The sequence below is a fragment of the Sceloporus undulatus genome, chromosome 7, assembly GCF_019175285.1.
Source record: "Sceloporus undulatus isolate JIND9_A2432 ecotype Alabama chromosome 7, SceUnd_v1.1, whole genome shotgun sequence".
NCBI classification, from domain to species: domain Eukaryota; kingdom Metazoa; phylum Chordata; class Lepidosauria; order Squamata; family Phrynosomatidae; genus Sceloporus; species Sceloporus undulatus.
Window position 1 is genome coordinate 5522335 of NC_056528.1, and position 17119 is coordinate 5539453.

Here is a 17119-nt window from a genome sequence, read left to right on the forward strand (position 1 = left end):
AGGTATGGAATGTAAGGAATTGGCATAATCTAATGTTTTCTTGGAGCCTTCCTCAGTCTGCTATCTTCTAGCTGTCATGAGCTGCAACTCCCATCACACCCAGCCAACATGACTGATGATGGTAGATGCTGGGAGTTGATGTCAGAAGTATCTTGTGGGCACTAGATAGAGGAAAGTTGCTTTATGGAGTAATGAGCAGGCTCCCTACCACAAGAACACTAGTTTTTAATACAGGGGGGATAGATGGGTCAGGAGAGAAAGAAAAAGAATTAGCAGGAATGAATGAGAAGTGAATGTGAATGGATGTTTTAGGCATAATTTTAAAGTGGGGACAGTAAGTGAGCAAATTAAAAGGGTCATAAAATGAGGCTATCTGTTCTTGGCAGCAGTCATGTGTATAGTCTGAAAACTGTGACTCCCTGTCTTGTACCCCTTGCTTCTGAAGATGTAAGGTGCACCTACACTGTAGAAATAATGCAGTTTGGTGCCACATTAAGTATGTAGCTCCATCCTATGAAATCCTGGGATTTGTTGTTCTACAGAGTCTTTAGCCTTCTTTGCCAAAGAGTGCTGGTGCTGCATAAAACTACAAATCCCAGAATTCTGTAGGATGGAGCCTTGTCCATCAAAGTTATGTCAAACTGGATTACCTCTACAGTGTATATGCATCCTGGGAGTATAGGAAACATAATTCTCAGGCTCTTTTGTATTGCAGGGGTGAAGAACCTCCAGAGGCTGAGCTTTGACTCCCAGATTCCATTGGCTGTCCTAAATAGCTGATGGGACCTTTAGTCCAGTGACATCTGGTGTGCCATGTAGTCCCCACATTTGCTGTATTGCAAGGATACTGTCCAGTTAAAAGTAGTGGTAGTGATGATTTAGTGGTGTCATAGGTGTCCAGCTGCGGAGACCTAGCACCTTGGGAAGGTCTGCTTGTGCCAGCCTGTGGACAACTGCATCTGAGGATCAGTGGCAATTTCTGCTGTTAGAAAGACCTGCTCCTCCCATCAAGATTTGGTCCATTGACCCTTCTAGAGCTTGACCATGCTGTTTTGTGGATTCTGAAAGCTTAGCTTTTCCAAGGTCTTGTCCTTACAGGTTGCCTGGCCCCCAGTTCCAAGTGGAAGGAGCAGTCTCTGCTGTTCTTGGCTGTCTTTCCCCTCCTTTGGATCTGAGGCTAACTTAACAACAAACATTGAGAAAGAGAGGCAGATTACATAGGGCTTCTTACAAAGGATCCCATCCCCACTTGTCAAGCAAATTTCTGATCTGTGACATTCCTTGTTATGTCTTGGTACTCTATAAACCTTTTTTACAGGTTCATTTCCCTAAGGGTTTAAGAATTTTTCACACTTAACCTTTGCTAGGTATATCAAGAGGTAAGTGGGAATGAGGCCTTCAATTTGGAGAAGCCTGTACACCTTATGTGGATGGGTGCATTTAAATGCAAGCAAATTAAACCAGCAGTTTATATTTATATGTGTTATTTGGATACTTTTCCAGCAAAAGGTGCATACTAATTGGTTGCGGTAGTTATAAAAATCAATAGCTTTTTAACCAGACATATACCGATACATGACCCTTTTTATGTGTAGACCCAGTCCTCCCTGTATAAAACTTTAACGGAAGTACATAATGTATTGTGAGTTTCCAAGACCCCTTAGCATAGCTATTAATAACAGAGTGTCTTGGGAGTGTCTCATTGATTGTTGTTATTGTGCCATTGTCCTTTCCCACTTATGGCGACCCTATGGTACCTATAATGGGGCTTTCTGGGGCTGAGTATGTGTGTCTCACCCACGGTCACCCAGTGGGTTTCCTTGGCCAAGCAGGGAATCGAACCCTGATCTCCAGAGTTGTAGCCCAAGGCTCAAACCGCTATGCCACTCTGGCTCTCATCTCATCAATAAAGTCACCATTAGTCAAAGCCAGCTTTGACAGTAATCAACAATAACAGTGCATTTACTACCAGGTGGCTGGAAGAGATGCTTTCACCACGTATCTGTGGGAGCACATTTCACTACGGTTCTTCTACTACAAAGGAACTGAAGGTCCCTTCCTGAATTGAAGATCATCAGTTCAGGTGTAAGAGTTGAGAAGACTATGTGAAATCCAGATTTCATTCCAAACAGGCCATTTTTAGAGTGGGAAAACATCTTAAAATAGCTGAAGCATTTAAAAAATGTAAGTAAATACACAAGTTTTAGAATAATTTTTATTTTTAAAAAACCCACGTTGATTATTATCTGCTCTTTGTCTGCTGTCAACTTACATCTACTTAGCAGAATGATGGTGATAGCAATGGAAGTGTAGGGATAATGGATTGGTCAGGAAAGGTTCATAGGATTTGGAATTACTTAACCAATCTTTCCTTGGAGGGTATTCCAGAAGCAGGGTTATGGGCTTTTTAGGAAAAAGCAGATGCAATAGATTCACAACACCGTACTTTAGTTGTGTATTCCTGCATAGCAGGAGGTTGGAATAGATAGCCCTTGCGGTTCCTTCCAGCTCTATGATTCTAAGTCGTAGGATGCTTCTCAGTGGACCCAAACAGCGTATGGATGAAGAAAGCCAATATGGTCAGACTCAGACCTTGGAAAAGTTGTTGTGTGGATTAGAACTCCACTGGTAAGGGTAATACTGATTAAGTCATGTTAGGCTACAACTAAAATTACTCTGGTTCAAGTGTTGCTTAGCCCTAAAGTTAACTGTGATCCTTGACTAGCTACCATCTCTCAATCTAACCTAAGGCACAGAGCCACTCTGAGGCTAAATGGAGTGTGAGCAAGACAGGACAAGCGATGCATGTCCCAAGCTATGTTGACCTATGATTGAGGAAAGGAGAGTTCCAGTTAGATTAAAGAGAGGACGGTTGTTCAGTGATTTGAGGTTACAACTGCAACAATACAACTTGAGCATTTCTACAGACCTCTGAGATGCCCCATGCCCTTCATGTGTATCTTGTGTTGTAGAAGTGTATTATCAAGTTACACTTGGGGCTGAAGGGATCATACTTGAACAACAGGAGTGTCGCAAACTGCGGCGCCGTCTCCTCAATTATAGCGAACAACGTAAACTGGTTAACTTTCCCCCACTTCCCCTTCAAAACAACATCATATGGACTTTGCTCCTCTTTTATTGTTCCTGGAAATTGATCCTCCATAAGAGAGATCTGGGATCATGTCAGCCTGCTTTTTGCTCACGTTAGTTCAGTGCTGAATATGGAAGCAAAAGGAGAAAAAGGTTTGCCAAGAAGTCCCAGAATCCTCCAGTCAGTATTGCTATTAACAGTTTAGCGAGGATTCTGGGAGTTGTCCCGAAAAGCTATGAGAGGCAGGTAGATATCCATGTGCCTGAATACTTCAATTGGAGATGTAAAACAGGAGTGGGTAAAATGTGTCCTTGAATCCACATCTAGCCCACTCAGGATGTTTTTGTGGCTCTCAACACCTCCAAAATCTCCAGAGACTGATTTTCTCGGCCCAGGAAAGAGGGTGAGTTTCTGTTCCTGGAAGCTTCCAGGTGTAACAGTTTGCCTTTAGAATAGGTTGAAAGCCCTTTTGAACGGTTTACAAAGAGCCCCACTTGTAGAGAGCCAGAACTGGACTTCCAGTCACTTTGGGTTGTTGTTGTTTTTTGTTTGTTTGTTTGTTTGCTTTGTTTTTCAGTAGTCCAAATGACCCCCAGAGGATCCCGGGGTATAAAAGTGGGCCCTGGGCCTGCCATAGTCATCCACCCTGGTGTAAAGCATTTGAGTTAGGTTCTTTTAGGAAAAAGGCAACCAAGGAAAAGCAGTTGGAAAAAATATAAAAGCATGAGAAAAGGGATGCTGAAAATTGGGAAGAGAGAAGGAAAATGCATACATTTCTTTAAAAAAGAAGGGATTGTAATATACTTTTGGAAGATGCAACTATGCCTTCTGACCATGGTGCTGCCTTGTGATGGTGGTGGGATGATGTGCTTCTGTGAGGCAAGAGGCTATGCTGACGGTAGCAGTGCTTATGGTAGGGTTGGGTTACCCATGTCAGACCGACTTCTGCTGAGGAGCCGCTAAATATGCCAAACAGCTCCTGAGCAGTGACAATAGTGCTGGGTGACATTGGCAAAGGATCTCTTGGAGACAATGGCAGTGGCACCATAACTAACACTTGTGTACCACATAGACAAAGGCAATGGTAAACCAATCTTGAAGACTTCTACCTTGAAAACCCAATGACGAGACAATCCAAAACAAAATGAACTAGTGCCAAAAGATGAGATCCCCAAGTTGGAAGGTACTCAACAAGCTACTGGGAATGAGCAAAGGAAAGTCAGGAGCTGCAGAACGCAGAGGAGCATGAAATGCGAGAAGAATGAAACAAAGAAGCTAGACGTTGTAAAACAGGGATGGAACATATAAACATTGCAATGCTCTGGATGCGTGAATTAAAGTGGACAGGAGAGGAACATTTTCAGGATGATCACTGTGTTACTCAGGAAATGAAAAGAAAAGAGATGGCATGAATAGTGAGGAGAGATGTTTCAAAAGCAGTCAAGGGATATAATGTCTGACAGAGTAATATCAATAAGAGGCCGGGGAAACCCTGTCAATATACAGAGGCAGAAAGGGAAGAAATTGAGATTCTGTGCTGGAGTCCTGGAGGAAATTGCACACCAAAACGGACACAGCAATCCTAGCAATTGGAACACAAAAGCAGGAAACAGCAGAAGGAACATTGCAGGAGAATTCGGCTTAGGATCAAGAAATGAAGCCGGAAAATGACTGAATTCTGTGAAGCCAGTTTGTTCATTCGCGTCATTTAATGGCCAGTGTAGAAATCCAAATAGACTACATAATTGGAAACAAGATGGAGAGGCTCCATTCTCCATTTGCCAAAAAGGGGGGAGCCAGGAGCAGATTGTGGCACTCCTTGTGAATTGCTGATATCAAAAAATTAGAGTAACACTAAAGAAGAACACTAAACCAACCGTCATGCCAAAATAAACCAACCGTCATGCCAAAATACAAATCTTTGGAATTAAACCATAATATAAAAATAGATTTGCACTGTTAAGCCTAATTGTCCAGGAGCCAGAAGAACTTTAGACTGGAGCCAGGGACATTGTGAAGGAAGAAGGCAAAAAGGCAGTATCTCCAGCCGAAAAGAAAGGAAAATCCCACTCTATGACAGATTGAGCTCTTCAAGCTGTTACCGCCAGATGAGAAGCAGAAGTAAAAGGGGACAGAAATTGGGTCAAAACTGTGTTCCATCAATTTGTGTGCAGGGGCAAAGAAAAGCACTATAACCATCAATGGAGAGGAATTAAAGAAATGGAGATGGCACCAAAATGGAAAAACATGAAACCTCTTCCACAAGATCCATGAGTAAGAATAGTGGCATCCTCACCCTGGGTGTCACCCAGTGCAGTGGGCTGCTGGGAGGGAGTTATGGCAATGGCCAAAAGGGCGCACTCGCTTTTCTTCTTCACCAGGGTAGTAGCCTCCTGAGGAGGGCTCTGCTGCTGTGGCTCAGCCTGGAGAGGCAAGCTCTTCCCTTCTCAACCTCCGCTAGCACTAGGAGGGCCTGACTGAGTGTATCCCGTCTTCTGGGATGCCACCCAGTGCAGACCCCACACCTCCCCATTGCTGTATAGCCAATAGGGGAACACATTACATGACCAAATAGAAATAAAAAGACGAAACAATACAGGCAGGAACTATATAAAAGAGATGAAGGGATGCCAGCTTCATTCAAGGAAGAAATATTTGAAGATACGATATGATGGCCCTGTTTAAATATTTGAAGGGATGCCATATTGAGGATGGAGCAAGCTTGTTTTCTGCTGCTCCAGAGAATAGGACACATTCCACCTCAACATTAGGAGGAACTTCCTGACAATAAGAGATGTTCGGAGTGTAGTGGAGTCTCCTTCTTTAGAGGTCTTTAAACAGATGCTGGATGGCTATCTGTCGGGGATGCCTTGACTGAGAGATCCTGCATGGTAGAATTGGGTTGGACTGGATGGCCCCTTGGGGTCTCTTCCAACTCTATGATTCTGTGAACCTACACTTTCAGAAAGTGAAGCAGAAGCTGCATTCAGGATACTTGGGAGAAATCAACCACCAAGAACAGATGGCATACCAATAGAGGTGCTCCAAGCTACAGAGATAGGATCTACTCTAGTTCTACAAGGGGATGCTGCTGCGATCATCTCTGAATCATTCAAAACTGTCCTCTCCTTTCAAACTCTTTTTAAGGTTTGGAAACGGAGGGAAGCTAATAAATAAGACCTCCTCCATATGTGGCTGTAAATTGGAGTTGCGGTGCTCTAGCAGTTGATTCAGGACCAACCTTTGGGCCTCCATTCATCCATTGCTGATATAGTTTCTCTTAGAACGTGGCTACAAATTCCAAATTTGCACCTGTTTTAAAAAGATAGGGAAGAGTATCACAGTCTTCTGAACAGAGTACTCTAGGTGCTGATACTTTGGATTGTGGTAGGAAGAAATGTGGAAGTGTTGAGAATAGATTAATGAAAACTTGGAGCAGAAGTGGATGGGTTTCATGGTCTGAATTGCTTGCCATTGGAAAGGGACTCAGGAATATAATCCACTTTGGTTAACTGGTATTTTGTTAACATCATTGAATCCCCATTTCTCGTAACTAAAACTTACATCCTGAATTTATTTGATCTCTGACTCTTTTGCACTTTTGTAAAGATTCAAGTTTGTTTCCAGTTTTAAGAACTAAAATGTTTTTAAAAAGAAAAGCCCATATTCTTAGGAGATGAAATTCTGAATCCCACTTTTGTATTTGCATTGGGCAGAATGTCATAAAACAGGTTGTGTTTCATTGGGAATTTGCCTAGAAGACAAAATGATCTAGTAAGGCTGATACATCTATCTTAAATAGGTTACTAGGGCTGCGTCTGCACTGCAGAAATAGTCCAGTATGACACCAGTAACTGCCACAGTTTAGTGCTGTGGAATTCTGGGAGTGGTAGTTTAGTGAGATATTGAGGGGCTGTACAAACAGCCTGTTCAGGGGCGGCTCTGTGCCACCCCTGGAAAAGAAATGTGGCTCCTATTTGCGCCCTAGAAGGGATGCCATAAAGGCAGCGGTGTGGACTTATGGTGCTCCTTGTGCACAGTGCCAGTTGGACACTGCGCACAACGGACATCATTATGTAGCCCTAGTCCGCTGGCCAGTACAGGCTGGCATAAAGTACTGGTCTCTATTGGCCCTTAACTGTCTTTGTCTGAGAGCTCTGGTGTCTCAGCAAACGATAATTTCCAGAATTCCATAGCACTGAGCCATGGCAATTAATGTGGTATCAACCTGGATTATTTCTGCAGTGTGGATGCAGGCTAGTTCAGCTTTTCCCATGCTGGTGTTCCATCTTCTCTATTGCTGGATGCAATAATGGAAGTAGTTAGGATTGCAAGAGTGAAAACTGGAGAGAACTCCTGCCCTTTTAATATTTCATAGAATCATAGAATCCTAGAGTTGGAAGAAACACCAAGGGCCATCCAGTCCAACCTTATTCAGCCATGCAGGAACTCTCAATCAAAGCATATCTGACAGATGGCCATCCAGCCTCTGTTTGAAGACCTCCAGGGAAGGCGACTCTGCTACACTCCGAGGAAGGAGTTTGTTCCACTGTCGAACAGCCCTTACTGTCAGGAAGTTCCCCCTAACGTTTAGGTTGAATCTCTTTTCCTGTAGCTTGTATCCATTGTTCCAGGTCCTGTTCTCTGGAGCAGCAGAAAACAAGCTTGCTCCCTCCTCAATATGGCATCCCTTCAAATATTTAAACATGTAAGTGCCGTGTAAATATCATATTTATGGCGAAGAGGGGATTTCAGCAGGTACTGCTTGTCATACAACCAAGTGACTAGCAACACTTGGTGAAATTCCTTCTTCTACACAGCTGTTAAAGCAGGGGTAGGCAACCTGTGGCCCGCGGGCTGGATGCAGCCCGGTGAGGCCTTGGGACCGGCCCCAGCCCGGTCCTGCCACCGATTGCCGCCGGGGCCTTTGGGGGGCAATTGTCTATAGAAGCCTCAGAAACATGCATTTATATTAACATTTTTTTAAAAATCAGCAAATTTTTTCGCGTGTCCATTTTTTTTTTAAAAAAGTGTCTTCTGTTTGAAAATGTTGTCCTACATTTGTCCTGGTTTATTTATATATTTAATTTTTTAAAAAATTAAAAAATTATTTATTTTTTGGCTTCGGCCCCCCCCAATTGTCTGAGGGACAGCAACCTGGCCCCCGGCTCAAAAAGATTGCCTACCCCTGTGTTAAAGGCACAGGAATCCCTCTTCAAGTAACCCTAGGAGTTGTAGTCCAACATACCTGGAGAGGAACCAGATTGGAGGACACTGTTGTAAATGCACGCAGCAATTTCATGAGGAGGGTTATTGACTGTCTTGCAGAACTCAGTACTGTAGTATCTCTGAAGCTGGTGTCATCTGGTGTGTGGGGAGCAAACTGCCTTGTCCTTCGCCCCTGCCTGCCAGAGCCTCCCCACTAAGACCTTCAAGGTCTGTGACAGGCCCTGAAAGCAGCTCCCCCCCCCCCCCAAAAGGCATTCAGAGTTTGGCTGCAGCCACACCAGACCCTGAAGACAGCCCTCCACCCAGAAAGACCTTTAGGGTCTGGTGCAGCTGCTCACTAACCCCCTCAGCAGTCACCACAAATTGGGGGTGGTGGTGCTGTGGCCTCCATAGGATCTGTTTAAGATCCTGTGCAGCTGCTAACCAAGTGGGAAAGCACCCTTTCTTGCTCACCCAGTAGCCGTGCCAGTCCCTCCAGGTGTGGCACTTCACCTTTGCCTCTCTGGGGTGTCACCTGGTCTGGGCCACCCACCCACACCCCACTAATGTTGCCACTGGCAGAACTTACTGGCCTGTTACAGACTGCCAAAATAAAGCTGCTTCGGGTCTCTGGAGGTATGCTATTTAAATGATGCATGGGTCCTAAGAGTCCAGAGGTCGCGCCAAAGCCACACTCGATTCCTAAGCACTGGAGTGCAGCTTTGGTGCAGCTTCCGGATTCTTCTGATGCATGCATCATTTAAACAGCATACCTCCAAAGAGACCCGAAGCAGCTTTATTTTGGCAGTCTGTAACAGGCCACTGTTTAATATCCTTTTTAATATATCTGTGTCATATGTCTTTGTAAGTAAAGCAGAGGTGCTTGGCACAGCAATGCTGCTTTTACCTAAGCCTCCTTTTTCTATTATCCACTTAAATGTGTTTTATAGTGTGTGTGTAGTTTGCTAGCCTCAATGTAGGTCAAGACAGATTGAAATGTTCATGTCTTCACTGCTACTCTCGCAAAGATAGGAGTGTCTAAAAATGGCAGATTGGTTAAGTCAATAAAAGGGATGGGTGGCATCAGGGGAGTGTAGGAGGTGTGAAGTCGGATTGCCAAATTGAAAACTAGAGATGGCTGCTGTACTTTAAATAGTTGGGTAAAAGAAATTAAATACCCTAAAGGCACCAGATCCTGGCTGGCCTTGGACACTAAGGAGGGCCAGCACTGGTTAGTATTTGGATGGGAGACATGCTAGGTTCTATGGGATATATTTCAAAAGAATGAACTGGCAAAAGTACCTCTGAGTATTCCTTGCCTAAGAAAACCCATTGAAATTCTTAGGTCTGACGGAGCTGAAGGCAGACACACAAGAAAAATGTTATGTTATTTGGGCACTTGACAGACATGCTGAAGTTCCATCTTCTGCACAACCATTAATGGTACAGGAGCCCTCTCAAGTTTTTATTCTGGCAACCCTAAGTTAAACAAAAGCAGCACATCCCAGAATAGGTTCATAGTAGCTGCCTGCAGTTACTTCAAAACTTGTCAAGGATGGCGGTATGATGTAAGAAGTGCAGGAGTAGACATTTGAGGAAACTAGTGGACATTTAAGGAAACGTATGGATGTGAGAGCTGGACAGTGACAAAAGCTGATAGAAAGAAAATCAACTCATTTGAGATGTAGTTCTGGGGAAGATTGCTGAGGATACCGTGGATGGCCAGGAAGACTGTTCCTGGGGATCAGGTTGACTAAACTGAGACCCTCATACTTTAGCAACATCATAGGGGGAAATGAATCATTAGGAAACAAAAGCAATGATGCTTGGAAAGAAATGAAGGAAACCACGTGGCAGATGGTTGGACTTGATCAGGGAAGACATGGGCCTGAGCCTGCAGGACCTGAACAGAGAGGTTAAGGACGGGGGGTCTTGAAGATGTCTCATTGAACAGGTGCTTCGTACCTGTGCTGGGGTGGCTGAGATGGTTTCTAGAATGAACATTTTTATGACAGATCCACGAAAATAACAAGGAAGATCTGGCCACCTGCATTGTGAGTTGCGAGGGGAGCAGGAGGGCTTGCTGCTGATTCAGTCTCCTAGCGGTGAGTCATCTTTGAACATCAACACATCTACAAATGCTCACTGTCTGGCATTTGTGCCACAGAAGTGCAAACATGGCACATAGAAACTATAAAGCCAATATTTTGGAAGTTAGTGGTGGGGGGACCCTTTGGCTTTTTGAGTGCTTCAGACTTCAAGTCCCCAAAGCGCCAGGCAACGTGGCCAATGTCTTAGGATTGTGGGCACTGTAGCTCAGAACATGCAGAGAGAGGGGATGTGGTGGTGTTAATGCTGGAAGGGTCCTCTCTGAACCGCTTGCCCTCCAGATCTAGCTCCTATCATCTCTTGTGTGGCTGTTGGCCTGGGATAATTCAGTTGTCCTTCCAACATATTTATAGGGCATCAGGTTACAGGAGGCTGCATTTGAAGATGGATAGTGTTGAGGGAGCAGGGCTACTTCTCTGTACCTTTTAACCACAGCTCATTGTTAGATGGGTACCAACTACAACTGTAGTTAGGGTAATTGGGATGGGTCTGAAAGTGATTACAAATCTTGGTTAAAAACAGGAGACATTAAAAATACTATGTGGGTGGGAAACTGATGAAAGTTAGTTTACTTTCAGCTTAATTCCCTGCTTCCTTATTTTTTTAACTGTTCACATTTAAAATAATTTTGCTTTGGGCTTAAAAAAAGCTATCAGCTAATTAAACAGGGGCGGAGTGTCTGAGCAAAAATGGTTTTAAAAGCAATTATCTGGGGATACCCCATGAGGTCCTGTAATAGTTGCTTGTCTCAATGCCCCCCGCCGCCGCCGCCGCCGCCCTATTGTTAAACAAAAGCCATCTTTTGTTTTCTGAGTTCCTTAACCCTGCCAACCTCAGGTATACACAGAATGGGATTTTGCACATGTTGGACAGAAACAAGCGGATCAAGCCACGGCCGGAGAGATTCCAGAGCTGTAAAGACGTCTTTGATTTGATCTTGACGTGTGAAGAAAGAGTCTACGATCAAGTAGTAGAAGGTACTGACTGGATGACTCTGGAACAGTGAAAAAGTTGTGTGTCTGAAATTTCATAGGGCTTGGTGCAACATGAGCCCTGGATGGCACAACATTCAATAAAGCGAAATCATAACCACAAAACTGGATCATCATGGGCTAAGAAGTCAGTCACTCCGATAGCCCAGGCTACCACAGAATCATAGAGTTAGAAGGGACCCAATAGCCATCAAGTCCAGCCCTCCACTAAGTGCAGGAACTCCAGCCAGAGCAGTGATTCCCAAAGTGGGCAGTGAGCTTTGCTGTGACTTGTGTCAGCTTAGTGATAAAGCCAACTGTTCAGTTGCTGCTTCCAAGGTGACTGGGTGCAAAGGGAGAATGACCAAGACTGGTTGTTTTAAATTTACAGTAGAACTAATATCAACAAATTGGCATGGGTTGGGTGGGTGGCAGGATTGTTGCCCGAGAGCGGAACAAGAGTGTTGGCCCCCATAAGTTTGGGAACCACTGAGCTCGAACATCCCCAGTAGGTAGCTGTGCAGCTTCTTTTTGTACACACTCAGCACCTCTCAAGGCTGCTTGGTCACTTTTGCACTCGATCACACTCAGAGCAGCAACCGAGCAGCTGACTGAGTAATGATGAAGAAGTCTAAGTGGTTTACAACTGTAAGCTAATTGTTCCCAACTATCTGGGTACTCATTTTAGCGACCTCCTCAGAAGGATGCAAGCCTGAGTCAAGCTTGAGCCCTTTTGCTGGTACTGAACTCACAACCTTATGGCTTTGAGTGAGTGGCTGCAGGCCAGGCATTGAACCACTGTGCCACCAGGGCTCCTACTACATTCTGCAGTGGAGGAGTGGGGAAGAGAGAGACATGAAGATACTCCTGTTTGAACCTCAGTATATACACATCCCAGATGTGCATGCCACATATCCTACAAGAAGCTCAAAGTATACACAGTTTACTTGGAAATTAAAGTGGTCTCAAGCTGCTATAATTGTGTCATGTGGGTACAGCCACAAAGATCCTTTCTCCTCAACATTTTTGTTAATGACTTAGATTATAGGCTAGAGAGAATCCTATTTGGAAGTTGTTCAGTTGTAGTTGTTTGTTTCCCAGTGGCAGGAGGCCCATGTCTAGCTCATGGATTTGAGTTGTCAATCCTGCCTCAGCCAGTAAAAAGCTCCAAAGCCAAGGTCTTGCCAATTCATTGCTGCCAGGCCTCACTCTATGAGAATGTTTTAAAGGAGAAGAGAAAGTGAGCAAACTGAGTGACGGAACATTTGCTTTGGACCCCAGGTTCAGTCCTTGCCATCGTCCATTAGAAGGAATGAGCAGCAAGCGATGGGAGAGAGCTTTCTCTGCCTCAGAACTTGGGCTGCATCTGCACTGCAGAAATAATCCAGGTTGACACCACTTTAACTGCCATGCCTCAGTGCTATGGAATTTGGGGAACTGTACTTGAATCTTCTTTGTCAAAGAGATCTAGTACCACAACAAGTTACAGTTCCCAAAGGTCTTCAGTGCCTTGTGAATTATCCCTCCTCCATTAACGCTGGGAAAGTAAAAATTGGAAGATCTTTACTTTTTCTTCTCATGGAATTGTATTTTAGAAAATGGGTTTCTTTTGTTTCCTCAGCATCATTTGGCTATTGCTTTCTATCATTTCAGATTTAAATTCTAGAGAACAGGAGACCTGTCAGCCTGTACATGTGATAAATGTGGACATTCAGGATAATCATGAAGAAGCAACATTGGGAGCTTTCCTTATCTGTGAACTATGCCAGTGTGTAAGTATAATCCTGCCCGCTGCATAATGTTTGGGGTGCCAGAAGGGGGCTGAGAGTAAGGGTCAGCAGTCAAAATGAGCCTATTGCATTACATAATTTGTCCTTTTCCCAAACACGTACCTGTAAGATAATTTCAAGGAACATCAAGTCCAACAGTCAAAGCACCTACAGCAAATGGCCTGTTTAAAGACCTCAAAAAACGGCAACTCTACCACACTCCAAGGCAGCATATTCCACTGTTGAATAGCTCTTACTGGCAGGATGCTCTTCCTAACGTTGAGGTGGAATCTCTTTTCCTGTAGCTCGCATCCATTGATCTGGCTCCTGTTCTCTGGATGAGAAGCTGATAGGAAGAAAATGGAGTCAGTTGAAATGTGGTGCAGGAGAAAAGTACTGAGGATGCTATGGTCAACCAAAAGGACGAACAAATGGGTATTAGAACATATCAAGCTGGAGCTCTCTCTGGAAGGTTGTTGTACTTTGGACACGTAATGAAGAAGCATGACATTAGAAAAGGTGGGAAAGGTGGAAGGAGACTGTGGCAAGATGGCTAGACTCAGTCAAGAAGGTCACAGGCATGAACCTGCAGGATCTGAGCAGAGTGGTTGAGAATATGGGGTCGTTGAAACGTCTTATTCACAGGGTTGCCATGAGTCAAAGTCAACTTGAAGGCAGCAACAACAAATTGTTCTTAACCTCTTTAGCAAGACCGAGCTTGTTCTGCACTTTAGCTTTTCTGACTTTCCCCCGACACATAGAATCATAGAATCATAGAGTTGGAAGAGACCGCAAGGGCCATCCAGTCCAACTCCCTGCCATGCAGGAAATCCAAATCAAAGCATCCCCGACAGATGACCATCCAGCCTTTGTTTGAAGACCTCCAGGGAAGGAGACTCCACTACACTCCGAACAGAAATGCTAGCTGTTTGCTTGAATTCCTCTTTGATGATTTCACAGGTGTATATATAATGCTACTCCTCCTTCTTTTCTGTTTGGTCTGTATGCAAAGGGATCTTGCAGGACTTTTGAAACCAACTGAAAGAAAAAAGCTGGTAGCATGAGCTTTCGTAGATTTGTTAGGCCCACAAACCACTGGTTCTGTATCCTTCAGCCATTCCACATGCTGAAGCTATTGAGTTCTCCTGCATGTTCCCTGAGGAATGCTAATGCTACTTTTCCTTGTTCATGTCTAAGGAATAAGGGAGAGAGCTCCAAATTGATTCTGTAGACTCAAGTTTGCAGGATGAATCCTGGTCCTTCTACCTCTATGTGTCACATTCCTCCAAGTGTCTTATGTCCTGAGCATGGGGATGACGTCCTTCCCAGAAGCGTGTGTTCTCCATCCAGGACAGTCATAATCTAAAATGTTAGACCAGTAGAAGCAACAGAAACAATATCATAACCGCTTTTTATCTTGGGGATCCTAGCCAGTTTCAGAAGATTGATCTTCCTTATCACAAGGATTCATTGTCATAACGTCTGATCAGACTCTTAAGATGGGACTGAGGTTGTTTTCACAAATCGCAATGCATTCACCAATGCAATAAATGGAAGCCACGTTGCAACAAAAGTATGGCTTATTAGTCCCCTGTTTACTTTCATATTACCTGACAATCTGTCTAAAACCCATAGATCCCATGCTCTCTTCCACCGGGCATCTAAGGAAACATTTCCAGTTTTCTAACAACTAGTGATTTCCATTCGAACATGGCAACAGTCAAATGTTTATGTTTAACATGTCTATATCAAAGCATATTTTGTGTGTCTTAAAAAGGTTGAAGGGACACAGAATTGCTGTTCTATTACGAAACACAGCTCTTGTAGTCCACTTTGTTCATTTTTAGTTGACTAGAACAGTGATGGCGAACCTATGGCACTCATGCCAGAGGTGGCACTTAGAGCCCTCTCTGTGGGCACATGTGCCACCGTCCCAGCAGAGTTTGCCAGAGTTTGTTACTAAAAAGCCAGAGGGACATGGCACTTTGAAATAAATAAGTGGGTTTTGGGTTGCAGTTTGGGCACTCGGCCTTGAAAAGGTTCACCATTACTGGACTAGAATGTCGCAACTTAGTTTTAAATCAATACTTATAGTTGCCTGTCTTCTTCTGCTTCCAGATACAACATACGGAAGACATGGAAAACGAAATAGACGAGCTGTTACAGGAATTTGAAGAGAAGAGTGGAAGGACTTTTCTGCACACTGTCTGCTTTTATTGAAAGCAGCCCTGTCTCCTTTTCTAGGCCTTACTGCAGACCAGAGACGCATGCGTCCGTTCCGACTCGGCTGGACTTTGCTCCCCTCCTCTTGGAGAACGGACTTTACAACTCATGTCACTGCTGCCCTTTCGTTTTCTTTCCCTGCTGCATTTTTTTTTGGAGGGGTTTATAGACATGTTTTGTTTTGGTTTTTTTGGTTGGGAGGGGATATTTCTGTCCAGACGCAGAAAAACAATCTTTACACCCAAAAACGAAAGGCATTCTATACATGAGGCTGCTTTATTTAAAGAGATTTTTTTTTAATCAAGATTTTTAAAGCCCCTTTTCCCTCCCCGCTTCTGAGACCCTACTTGAATTGTATTTTTTGGGTAGGGCTTTAATTATAGAGAGAATTTCCAAGATGATATATATCCTTTATATTTTCCAGTGTAAAGGGTTTATTTTGGCCTTTTTTTTGCGTGGGGAGGGGTTGGTTTTGGTTTTGTTGCAAAGAGTAGGGGAGATGCTTTTCTTTTAACGAAACAAGACTGAACGGCTGGGATAGACAACGGTATGAATGGGAAAACGAATATCTGTATAATATTAGGAATGAAATGGGAAGTATCCAATAAATATAAATGGCTCGCCTTCTGTCTCATCCCTTGTGACTTGTATCAATACAGACTTAGGTTAACGTCTCCCTGATGACTTTGCTTGGCGCTTGCAGCAGGAGGAGGCCTTCAGATGTGTTGCTTTCATCAATGGGAAACCATGGCTCTGTCAGTAAACTGGGTCGCCCCCCCCCCATGCTATTCAGAAGGGGAAACCAGCATGATATTGTGAAGTCGAAGGCTTTCGCGACCGGCATCCATAGTTGTTTTGTGGGGTTTTGAGGCTCTGTGGCCACGTTCTAGAAGAGTTTATTCCTGACGTTTCACCAGCATCTGTGGCTGGCATCTTCAGAGGATGCTAGCATGGAAGAGAGTGGGGTATATATATACCATTGGTTGAGAGGAAGCGATGTACATGTTAATCTGTGTATTGTTCTGTTGTTGAACGGCAAGGTCTACAGGGTGTCTATTGCCATTCAACAACAGAACAATACACAAATTAACACAGGAATCACTCCTCCTTACCCAGAGTCACACTGTGTGTGTGTGTGTGTGTGTGTGTGTATACATACCCCACTCTCTTCCATGCCAGCCTTCTCTGAAGATGCCAAAGCCACAGATGCTGGCGAAACGTCAGGAATAAACTCTTCAAGAACGTGGCCACAGAGCCTCAAAACCCCACAAAACCAGCATGATATTGCTGTTTAGAAAGCAATGGAGGAACAGAGGAGCCAAAGAAGGAACAGAGGAGCCAATGTGGGGCAGCGGGGAGAAGTCCGAACTAAGGAAGCAGAGGCTTGTTTTGTATGGCATTTGTGCAACTCTAGAGAAGCTCTTGGTGGTCTTCCATATCGAGAGGGATGTCCTACAGCAAAGGGCAGCCTTTGCCCAGAGGGAAGCCATCCTTGCCCAGGAATGGTCACCCATAGAGGAAGACTGGGGAATAGGGAGCCATAGGGGCACATTGGGGGAGCAGTTGCCCATAGAGAAAGAGTAGCGAGTCCTTGCCCCATAGGGAACCATAGGGGGACATTGGGGAACAGTTGCCCATAGAGAAAGAGTAGAGAGTCCTTGCCCCATAGGGAACCATAGGGGGACATTGGGGGGCAGTTGCCCATAGAGAAAGCCTAGAGAGTCTTTGCCCCATAGGGGACCATAGGC

General features: G+C 44.3%; 1 protein-coding gene across 1 annotated transcript in view; it reads left to right on the plus strand.

Moving 5' to 3' along the window:
- SSU72 (SSU72 homolog, RNA polymerase II CTD phosphatase) overlaps window positions 1-15998 on the plus strand; it is a 47776-nt gene extending 31778 nt beyond the window's left edge. The window contains exons 3-5 of the mRNA XM_042478181.1: window positions 11246-11385; window positions 13033-13151; window positions 15267-15998. Coding sequence (XP_042334115.1) covers window positions 11246-11385; window positions 13033-13151; window positions 15267-15368 — 361 coding nt within the window. The 3' untranslated portion in view covers window positions 15369-15998. The remainder of the gene's footprint in view (window positions 1-11245; window positions 11386-13032; window positions 13152-15266) is intronic.
- The last annotated feature ends 1121 nt before the right edge of the window (window positions 15999-17119 follow it).